This window comes from Thermoascus crustaceus, assembly GCF_041956765.1.
Source record: "Thermoascus crustaceus strain CBS 181.67 unplaced genomic scaffold VTN00scaffold_5, whole genome shotgun sequence".
Classification (NCBI taxonomy): domain Eukaryota; kingdom Fungi; phylum Ascomycota; class Eurotiomycetes; order Eurotiales; family Thermoascaceae; genus Thermoascus; species Thermoascus crustaceus.
Window position 1 is genome coordinate 870,003 of NW_027192531.1, and position 10,554 is coordinate 880,556.

The window sequence follows — 10,554 nt, forward strand, 5'->3', positions numbered from 1 at the left end:
ACCGCTGAAGACTGCAGGGCTCGCGGAGGAAGAGCTACGCTGGCGGAGAGAGAGAGAGGAGTATCATGGACACCTCTACGAGTTCGTACAGGGGAGCCGGAAAGATGGATGCACGAGGGGCACGGGCGGCCAGGAATGCGGTTATGTACGCAGTTACAGCAGTGCGCAGCCAGAGGAGAGATGCTCGAGGACGGGGATGCTGGAGGAGGTCGAGTACAGTACAACAAGCAATTAGACACTAGACCTGCAGGGTGCGTCGGATATGGTGCTCTCTACTGCAGCCTGGAGGACGTGTGCGAGATATGAATCTGATATGGATATGCAGCAGTGCAGCATATCTTAGGTAGGTAGCTTACCTAGCTACAAGTAGCGCTGTCGGGCGGGTTATTTTTTAAGTCATCCTGGCCGAGCATCCATGCCAGATTCTCTCTACTGTCCTACGGGAGGGAAAGGGCTTTGAAGCGCAGAACAATGGATGCGGACTGAAGACGACGGACATGCGACTCGAAACGCACTGTTTCTGACGCTTGAGGTAATAATAATAATAAAACCAGGTAGCTTGACCCCTCCCCTGTTCATGCCCCAACTTTTTTGCCCACTTTGGCCCGGTCCGGCACGGCGGGCTGCCAACGACGACGGCCAGACTCTTGTTATTCGACTGCCTAAATCGTGATGCCACGAGTATCCAACGCCATCCACGCTGTGCCTGCCCAATGGCCCTCGGCCTGAGGAAAATTCCTCCATGCTCGACCGTGGATAGATGGCGGCTGTCTGGACAAGTCGCCACACGACCTGCCACACCAACGTCCTGAGGGGCCCCATCTTGGCTAGGCTCGAGGCACGTTTGAACGACATGCTCTGACCATCTTCAGACGTCCCGCCGTGTTGCATGCATCCCAACGCAACGACGATGGGAATCCTCACTTTTTGCAGAAAAAAAAACACCATCGATTGATCATCCGTAGAACACGCCCAGGCATCATCCAGAAGAAGGTTTGGTTGACACATGGCGAACGCAGGTTCTCCGAGCTATCCCCGGCCACTATCGGCTGGTCGGAACGCATCTGGCGATTCTCCATGCGTGTAAGGTTGCACGGCTGGGGGAGCAAGGGGACGGCGGGACGCTCATGATTATTTTAGATTTTAAAGCGGCACACAATTTTGTTCCGTTGTGACCTTGGAAATCTGTCACGCTGGGGCTGCCCGAGCCTCATCAAGTCATCGACGTTGGCTTTGTGAGCAGTCGGGGGGTTGTCGCGGGTGGAGATCACCGCTATTTCGGGATTCATGCTGTCTCCCTGGCAGTCTAGAGATCACCGATCCACAGAGGACATGAGGACGAGGATCTGGTACATCGGTGCCTAGGGAAAACAGGCTGCTCTCGGGCCTGGTCGCGACCTCGTTACGGTAAACGGTCATCACGGCAACCAGGACTCGGGGGACACCAGCAGACTGGCACGCCCGTGACAGATCGCTGCTGGAGACGACGGGGACGGGGCCAAGACGACAGGGGGCGTTGGCCAGTCAGAGCCGCGCAGTCTGGTTAGCAGGCGATATGACTGGGTCGGGGGCCTCGACGTGGACGGCGCTAGAACGGCAGCGCAGAAGGCAGGAAGTGCCTAGGAACGATGCTCTCCTTGCTGTTCGGCAGTCTTGCGACCGTCAATCTGGCCGTGCACAGACACGCGGAGGTGTGGCTGTTGCTGTGTTTCCTCGGGCGCGCCTACCGTGATAGGCGGAGAGTGTGGCTCTCCACCGCGCTCCGGTTGGCTGGTCTTGATCCAGGAACGTTCCGCGCAGGGCTGGTAGCTGCCTCAGGCGGCAGCGCTCCCAAACAGGTAACTACTAGTGCGCACCTGCGCATGGCCGTTTCCCCACCTGCCTTGCATCCATGCCGATCGAGTCCTGCCCACTATCTGCGGTAAATACGACTACCGCCGTTATTATTGTTTATTATCATCCTGCGACCCCGGCTCCCGCACCATCCTCCTGCGCTTCTCCGTAGAACAAACCCTGCAGTAATCCTCTGGTCTGTAGAAGCATGACCGTCGAGTCGTCTGACTGTTTCCTGCTAGACGCCTGATGATGGAGGCGTCCGGCCAGCCGCTGCAGACTCATGGCTTCACCACGTCTGTCGACTTGGCCCGCAGACAGGCCTACGACACAACCCTGCAGGCAGGCGTCAAGAGACCGTACGCGGGCGACCACCACGACAACCCCCAACAGGGTCATGGACATGAGGGTTTTCGCGACGCCCCTGGCACCGGCCGCACAAACATTATTAACCACAATAATAATGTTTCTGTCCACTTCGTCCGCGCGTCTGCCTCCACCCGCAGGAACCGCATCGCCGCTAGCGAGATTCGCCCTGGGCCCGGCTCCGTGACCGCGGACCAGGAGCCGTCCGAGTACTCGCAGAGGATAGCAGTCCCCTCAACTCCAGGTCCCAGCCAGAACGGCCTACTGTCGCTCCAGAACCCCAGGTATGGACTACCTCCCGCTCTGGTCGCTAACTTTGCCTCGCTGGGCATCAACAGCATCTACCCGTGGCAGGCGTCGTGTCTGCTCGCCCGCGGCCATCTCACGGGCGAGAAGAACCTCGTCTACTCCGCTCCCACCGGCGGAGGCAAGTCTCTCGTAGCAGACGTCTTGATGCTGAAGAGGATCATCGAGAACCCGTTCAAGAAGGCCATCCTGGTGCTCCCCTACGTTGCATTGGTCCAGGAGAAGCTCAAATGGCTGAGACGCGTCGTGCAAGACGTGGAGAAGAATGTCCCGGAGGACGAGGATGAGGATGCTGATCCCGCACAGTCTCGACGGCGGCGGAAGCAACCGCAGAGGTCGATCCGGGTGACTGGATTTTTTGGCGGCAGTAAGACCAGATCTACATGGGCTGACACGGACATTGCGGTCTGCACGATAGAGAAGGTCAGCCCTATGTCTGTCCATGACGTTTAGATTCAACCCCGCGTTTCTGATCGTGAACATAGGCCAATTCGCTCGTAAACACTGCCATAGAGGAGTGCAATATCGATGACCTGGGTGTCATCGTACTGGACGAGATCCATATGCTTGACGATGAAGGTCGCGGCTATCTACTAGAACTAATTGTCACAAAGCTGCTCCTTTTGCAACAGGACGTCCAGATCATTGGCATGAGTGCGACTCTTTCAGTATGGCTTGCTTTTCCACTCTGTGTAGAGGATCTGTACGCTGACTGGGCCCGCAGAATACGGAACTGCTGGCTCAGTGGCTCAATGCGAACTACTACATCTCCAAGTATCGACCGGTTCCGATCGAGGAATATTTGGTCTACGATAACGCAATATATCCCGCAGCTAACTCGAAGGGCTTCTTTCGAGCTGCTTCTCAACTAAATTCTACCTCTTCAGAGGAACCCGCAGTTCCCCATCGGACGATAGAAAAGTCCACTTTCAGGGAGTTGGAAAACCCGATGACGAATGCGATGGTGTCCTTGGCCGTCGAAACAGCAACAGCAGGGTACGGCGCATTGGTCTTCTGCAGCAGTCGACGGACCTGCCAGGTAAATGCTGCCCTCATTAGCGAGGCAATGCCAGAGCCATCCACAGTGGACCCTGATATTTTGGATAAAAGGTTTGATCTTCTTGCCAGTCTTCAGAGTCTCCCGTGTGGCCTCGACCCGGTTTTTGAAACCACTATAGTGAAAGGGGTTGCCTTCCATCGTAAGTAAATCGCCGTACTGCGAGCGAAAAGCCGGTGCCGAGAAGCTGACAGCACCTCAGACGCTGGACTGACTACCGAGGAGCGGGAACTGATCGCACAGGCATACGATCAGGGTGTTCTGAGGGTTCTTGTAGCTACCTGTAGCCTTGCGGCAGGCGTCAACCTCCCAGCAAGAAGGGTTATCCTGAATGGTGCTCGGATGGGTCGAGATTTAGTTGGGCCGGCTATGCTGTACGTGTCGCATGTGCCTTCAGTGTAAATACGGGGACTGACATACGTCTAGACGTCAAATGCGTGGTCGAGCTGGGCGCAAGGGCAAAGATGAGGTTGGCGAGACCTACCTCATCTGTCAGAAGGCTGACTTGGAGGCCGTTTCCGATCTCTTGGAAGCAGAGACGCCAGCAATTGAGAGCTGTCTGTCTCCAGGAAAGAGAGGTGTCAAAAGGTTGGATGCCCGACTTGCCCCTGCAAAACTCTCACTCACATACCGAAGGGCGCTTTTGGAAGCAATCGCAACCAGACTGGTCTCTGGTCGCGACGCGATAGAGGAATACATCAAATGTACTCTCCTCTACAGAACATTGGATAAAAAGGAATTGTACAGCATGATGGATTCGACCCTTGAGGAGTTGGTTAATGAAGAGCTCTTGCGCTTAAAGGATGATGGCTCGTACGAACCAACCCAGCTTGGACAGGCCATCGTGGCCTCTGCATTTTCGCCCGAGGATGGCGCTTTCGTCTACGAAGAACTCACGCGGGCTCTGCAGGCTTTTGTGATGGACGGAGAAATGCACGTTTTCTACATGTTCACACCGCTCCAGGTCGCCCTCTCAACTGATATAGACTGGCCGACCTTTCGGGATCAGGTTGACAACCTTGACGAAAGTGGAGTGCGGGCCTTGCAATTTGTTGGTGTGAATCCCGGTTTTGTAAACGCAATGTATGTGTTCAATCCATCTCCTATTTTGCCGAATTGGAAGGATTCTAACAGCCGTCCAGGGCCCAGAGTGGAGCCTCACTGAAAGAAAATACTCCTGCTCAGATCAAGCAGGCCCGGATCTACAAGCGCGCCTATACAGCTTTCCAGCTCCGCGATCTATGCAATGAAGTCCCGATATCCACCATCGCCCGCCGTTATCACATTCCCCGCGGTGTGGTCCAGAACCTCGCTCAAACTTGTCACGGCTTCGCGGCCGGCATGATCAAGTTCTGCCAACGCATGGGCTGGGGCATGCTCGCCGCGGTTCTTGACCACATGCGGGACAGGTTGGAAGCAGGCGCCCGCGCTGATCTTTTGGAGATGGCACAGGTTGCGTATGTCAAGAGTTGGACAGCTCGGGTGTTGCGAGAGAACGGATTTCGCAGTGTGAGGGCACTTGCAGAGGCGGATCCGAAGGATCTCGTTCCTGTGCTGATGATGGTATGCATACCAAGATCGGTGAAAGTTCCAAGTCGTCTCTTCGAATACCTGCTGATATTGGGGATTCTAATTCTCAGGCAAACCCGCGTAAAACACAAAAACACCAGCAGTATCCCAAGGAAGCGGAGAGGTACGCTGCGAAACTGCTTGCCAAAGCGGAAATTATTGTCGCGTCTGCAAATAAGCTCTGGGGTGCGTCATATCCACGCTTCGTTTTATCTTTTATGCTTGTGATAATGCTGACAAACATTTTCACTTTGCAGAAGGCCAAATGCAGGTAGAGATAGAAGAGTGAGCGTGAAGGAGCAGGGTTTTGTTACCAGTCGTCAAACATGTGAGCTTGTCTAGCTAGAAGATAAATTTTGATCTTGGTCGATCGGACCGTGCTATATAGTACTATATAATTCTTACAGCGAGCAGTTTCAAAATGTGCCTGGCTAATAGAAAGACACCTCCAGAGGAACACAGACGGACGATCTTCCTTTTAGTTCATCGCATAAACGTGTGGGAGGGAGGAAGCACCCCTGAGAACAGACAAGAAATCACAGGGGAGGTTGAGATCAGATTCGTTGATCAGCATGTATCGAGCATTTGCACAAGAGCATTCTTCTCGGCCTGCGTGACGGTCAAGTCATAGACGTACTTGACCTTGATCCACATGCGGGCGTAGGTGCAGTGGTATGATTCTGTCGATCAGTTAGTATATAACTTGCATATGGACGGCAACAGGCACCGGGGAACATACGCAGTGGGGGCTTCCATTCCTCCGGACCAGAGTCTCCTTTTGCTTGGTTGACCTGTTTTGGATCCTGTCAGCTGATCCTGTCTATAACCCTTCCGGACGTCTTATCATATTGGATACACGGAGGGAGGATCTGCATACATTATCCGTCACCGCAATCAACTGCGGGTTCTGCAGATCGTTTGCGAAATCCTGCCTCTTGGCCGTCGTCCACGAGCTGGCGCCGCTCTTCCATGCGTTGCTCAGTGGCACGACGTGGTCGATATCGACGTCGCTGGCGGCCGTCCACGTGGCCCCGTCATAGGGGCTATACCACGAGCCTGAGTCGGGGTAGCAGTCTGACCCGATGACCAGGTTCGTGCCGTCCCGATTCAGCACCGTCTCCCGCGTGTTGCAGGCGCCCGAGGTGGTGATCCAGTGCGGGAAGAGGTCCCGGCTGTAGCCTTCGCTGGAGCCCTGGGGGGCGACCGTCAGCGCGGCTAATTGGGATTGCGCGGTGCTGGCGGAGGGGATCCCTGGGGGGGATGGTGCCGGGGCGGGGGCGGGAGCGGCGAGGGCGAGGCTGGAGAGGAGGAGGGAGGCGATCAGGGAGGCCATGTTGGTCTTGTATATCGGATGATATACTACGATATTCGAGATATGAAGTATGTAATGATAATAAGAAGTCAGGCGGTCAATTGGAATCAACACACGGCTTCAAAAATGTATGTCTCTCGCCTGGTCCAGTCCTGCAGATCAAAAGATCTGACATGGAGGGCCGCTCGAGGTATATATATATATATATACTTCTTCATTCCTCGCTTGCGCATCCAACCTGGGTTATCATACATTACCTATTCTTTTACTCGAGGGGGATCCGGCGGACATTCGCTGACTCGGGTCCCTCCGCCAAGCTTTCTAAGCCAGGGGAATCCCGAAACACGAAACAGAGATCAACCTCGTATCTCCAATCGTTCTGGAATGTGCATCGTGTGTATCATCGCGCCAAGCAAAACGAGGGGCGAGGTCGTGGACTGTACGTCGTGATTATTCGTTCACATCACTCTCCTCCCGCGTGCGTGCTGTCATTACAGTAAAGTTAGGTAAACAGCGGGAAAGCGGACGGGCGGGGCCAGCGCTGGATAGGTATTTTGAGATTTTTCCTTCATCGTATGTACATGTAAATCTACTGTATGATCCGTGTCCATCCGGACTCTCGACTCGGGTTTCGATCGCGTCTATGTAGATCTCCAATCGTCCAAGCTGGACTGGACTGGAATAAGATCCAAAGGGTTGTCAGCCCAAATAGGTGGATAGGTTAGGTAGATAGATCGGGACCAGGCCGAACCCCGTAACATTCGCATCGCATCGTATTCGGGGCGGTGGAAGGGAAGCCACGTGCTGTGAATTTCCGAGAGTACTGCGATCTAGGTATTTGTTCTGATTTTTTTTTTCTTTCTTGGCTACAGTGTTTTACATTTACAGAGTGTCTGGACCCTGCATTTACTGGCGGATGTGGGGAGGGCACCTACAGGAGGTGTCCGAACTCGACTCGGACGACCACCGGAGCTCCCGAGGTCGACTCGAGCTCTCGAGGGATCGAGTAGAGTGGACAGCAAGGCCAAGTGCCAAAGATATGCTTTTTTTTTCTCTGTTAATGATTATCAACGCTCCTTAAGCACCTGGGATATAGGAATGGTTTGTGCAACCGATCCTTTTTCGTTTTGTTTTTGGTTTGGAGAGAGTCAGGTCTGGTGGTCATTGCTTACCTACTTACTACTGTAATCCTGTGATCTCAATCCCTTCTTGGTTTGTCTCCTGCGCTTGTTTTTTCTCTTTTCGGATATCATTCAAATATAGGTCACGATGCCGTGAGAGGAGCTATTCGTTATGCCCAGCCTCGATACCTAGGTACATGTCTCTAAGCGAAGCTGCAAAGGATACTCTTCGGGCCCCACTTAACCTTAAACCAGCACATTCTACCTAACGATTAGGTATGACAAGTTCTTCGACTGCGTGCTGCAATGTCTGCTCCGTGTTGGTCACTTGAAGAAAAGCCACCGTCGATCCATACGTTTCTCGCTGCGGGGTGTCTTTCTTGCGACGGATGGATTGGATGGATAATCCCCCCCGAGGCATAGCTAACTACGTTCTAGACCCGGGAATCCTTTTGACAGCAGTTAAATGAGCCGGTTTAGGTAGTCTGTCCAACCAAAGTCCTATCTCCTGCACTATCCTAATGGAGAGCTTGTAATACATGCTTGGAGAAACCGGAATACGTGGGTAGGTAAGGATGTACCTAAAAGAATCAAGTATTGATATTTTATTATTTACTGGACCCGGACCCCATGTTCGTGCGTGTTATGCAACACTAGCATCTTGAGAGTCTGTTTCTTATCTAAGCTCGGAGATCATCTCCCGTCGGCGGGTGGGCCAATCATGGATCGTCCCTTACTTCTACCCGCCTATGTAGGTATACAGGTCTATGTACTGTACATCCTACATGAAACATCCATGGAGATTATTATCATGATTCGCTACCTACTATTTACATTTTCGCAGAGCTTATTTCGTAGCATGTACGGTGCAGTATATAAAAACGTTGAAGGTTCCCTGCTGACATAAATAACTAGGGACCGTGTGAAATAAATATATATCCATCCAGATTGTGGTCTTATGACAGTGAGTACCTCCCCTACATGCAGGTTTTTGGAGATACAAATATATACATATAAGCATCTTTCCCTCTGTAAGGTGATGACGAGATGAGCAAAACTATTTTCAGGTGCCTAAAGAGGTGAATGTTTACCCGCAAACTCCCATATTGTAGACATCGTCGATGTTTGTCGGGATCACGCCGGCGGCAACGGCATCTGAATTTTCTCAGTGTTAATAACAGTGTCCAGATGGTCAAGATTGCAAATGCCAGTACAGTTGTTGTTGTCGTACATACCCTGATACGACCATCGATAATCCCCTAGCTGCGACTTCCACGTCCAGAAGATCCACCCATCCTGCTTCTCGTACGCGATAACCTGCGCCGCGAACCACTTGCTGTAAAAATCCTTGTTCGTATCCGGCGCCCAGTCCGAGTTCCACTGCACGTCGTCCGGCGGGCTCAGAGACCACTCGCCCACGATCGTGGGCCAGTTGCCGCCGCGGTTATCGTTGCAGGACGTGGAGATGTAGTTATCTTTTGAGACGGCCACGCTGCCGTCCCATTTAAGGTACCGGTGGTCGTCGTACGCGGCGAACCATAGGTCCGTGAGCGATTCGTTGGGGTCGCCGGAGCCCCAGAGTGCGTTCATCATCTGGATGTGCAGCTGGTTGTTGCTGGTGATGCCGAGGGCTTGTTCTGCTGCGCGGATTCTCTGGAGAGTCGTTTTAGAATATATATTCACTTTCTCTTCCTCTTTCTCATTCTGTGTGTCTTCAGGTAGAGAAACGTACCTTGAATGCGTTAGGATAGTAGCTCGTCCGCATCGATGAGACCTGGTCGGCGTTCTGGATCGGCTCATTGACGATCTCGAGCATGCCCACGTTGCGGAAGGCGTTATTCTGGTGGATGTTGGTCGTCATCCACTCAAGGAACTTGAGCGCTCGTTCATACTGATAGTCCACGTAGAAGCCGGCGGTCGGGGCATACTGGTTGAGTAGTCAGCATGAGACATATATTTTTCGAGATAGACATGACAAGTCTCACCTGCCCCGTATCAGCATTCTTGGCCACCTGAGCCCCCGGCGCGCCGTGCAGGTCGATAATAATGTAGAATCCCGCATCTGCGGCCCAGCCGCAGACCTGCTCTAGGTACGACAGGCCGCCCTGGGGAAAATGTTCGCTGTCACTGTAAACGATGTCCTCCCGCAACCAGTACCCCACGGGGATGCGGATCGTGTTCAGACCGTAGCTCTGCATCTGGGTGATGTCGTCCTTGGTGATCCACGAGCTCCAGTGGCTCTGGAAGGCCGAGTTGGCCGCACTCTGGCCCAGATGGGACACGCAGTCGAACTCGGACTGTTGCCCGCCGCAGCCCATGTCGCTCCAGGCGGACTCAGCGATCCAGGGTTCGAAGACGAAGAGCGTGCCCAGATCGACGCCGCGGATCTTGCCGGACGCGGGGAGCCATCGCTTGTCGGCTGCTGAGGACGAGGGAACGGTTCGATTAAACAGGTTCCGCCCGTCGATGGACTCGATGTCCCTGTGATCGCCGGGAAGCCAGGCCGTTGCGAGACCAGATAATGTGCAGAGCGCCCAAAATCCTGTAAATGGCTTCATCCCTTTACTGGATGCCTCTCGAGGCCTTTACAAGGAAACGCGGACGAAATTCGCCGTCTATAAGCGACCATTGACAGACAATATATATATATATATATGCATGATGAAGACAACAAGCCTGCAACATGCGATCGAGTTATCGCCAGTAGGATGGTTAGGAAACATCGCTTGGGCTATACAGTGGTAAGGTAGAGTTGCATGTCGATAGTAAGCAACATGAAACGACCGGACCGATCTCCATCCATTCGGACCAGTCCGCGTGTCGGGAGTAAACAAGCTCCATGTTACCCTGGGGTGAGGATAAGCGAAGCTTCTCCATAACTTAATCTCATCCCGGTGTCGTGGGGCTGATTGTGTTTGAAATATAAGTGGCTGACGGGACGGAGAAATTTCTTGATGTATCATAGTGCTACATATATGTACCCCGTTTTA

At 53.2% G+C, this 10,554-nt stretch overlaps 3 protein-coding genes across 3 annotated transcripts; 1 reads left to right on the forward strand and 2 right to left on the reverse strand.

Annotated features, from left to right (window-relative positions):
• Positions 1-1,628: 1,628 nt before the first annotated feature.
• On the forward strand, positions 1,629-5,420 carry VTN00DRAFT_7874 (uncharacterized protein; the record flags this gene model as incomplete). The annotated part of the gene is made up of 10 exons (XM_069434665.1): positions 1,629-1,921; positions 2,076-2,928; positions 2,991-3,173; positions 3,230-3,704; positions 3,765-3,936; positions 3,989-4,150; positions 4,199-4,645; positions 4,705-5,125; positions 5,203-5,317; positions 5,389-5,420. The coding sequence occupies 10 exons, from the start codon at positions 1,629-1,631 to the stop codon at positions 5,418-5,420; spliced, it is 3,153 nt and encodes a 1,050-aa protein (XP_069286140.1).
• A 278-nt stretch (positions 5,421-5,698) lies between these two features.
• On the reverse strand, positions 5,699-6,464 carry VTN00DRAFT_7875 (uncharacterized protein; the record flags this gene model as incomplete). Its single annotated transcript, XM_069434666.1, has 3 exons — positions 5,699-5,811; positions 5,871-5,922; positions 6,009-6,464. 3 exons carry the CDS (start codon positions 6,462-6,464, stop codon positions 5,699-5,701), a joined length of 621 nt encoding a protein of 206 aa, XP_069286141.1.
• A 2,187-nt stretch (positions 6,465-8,651) lies between these two features.
• VTN00DRAFT_7876 (uncharacterized protein) lies at positions 8,652-10,122 on the reverse strand (the record flags this gene model as incomplete). Its single annotated transcript, XM_069434667.1, has 4 exons — positions 8,652-8,719; positions 8,800-9,217; positions 9,297-9,491; positions 9,550-10,122. 4 exons carry the CDS (start codon positions 10,120-10,122, stop codon positions 8,652-8,654), a joined length of 1,254 nt encoding a protein of 417 aa, XP_069286142.1.
• Positions 10,123-10,554: the final 432 nt, after the last annotated feature.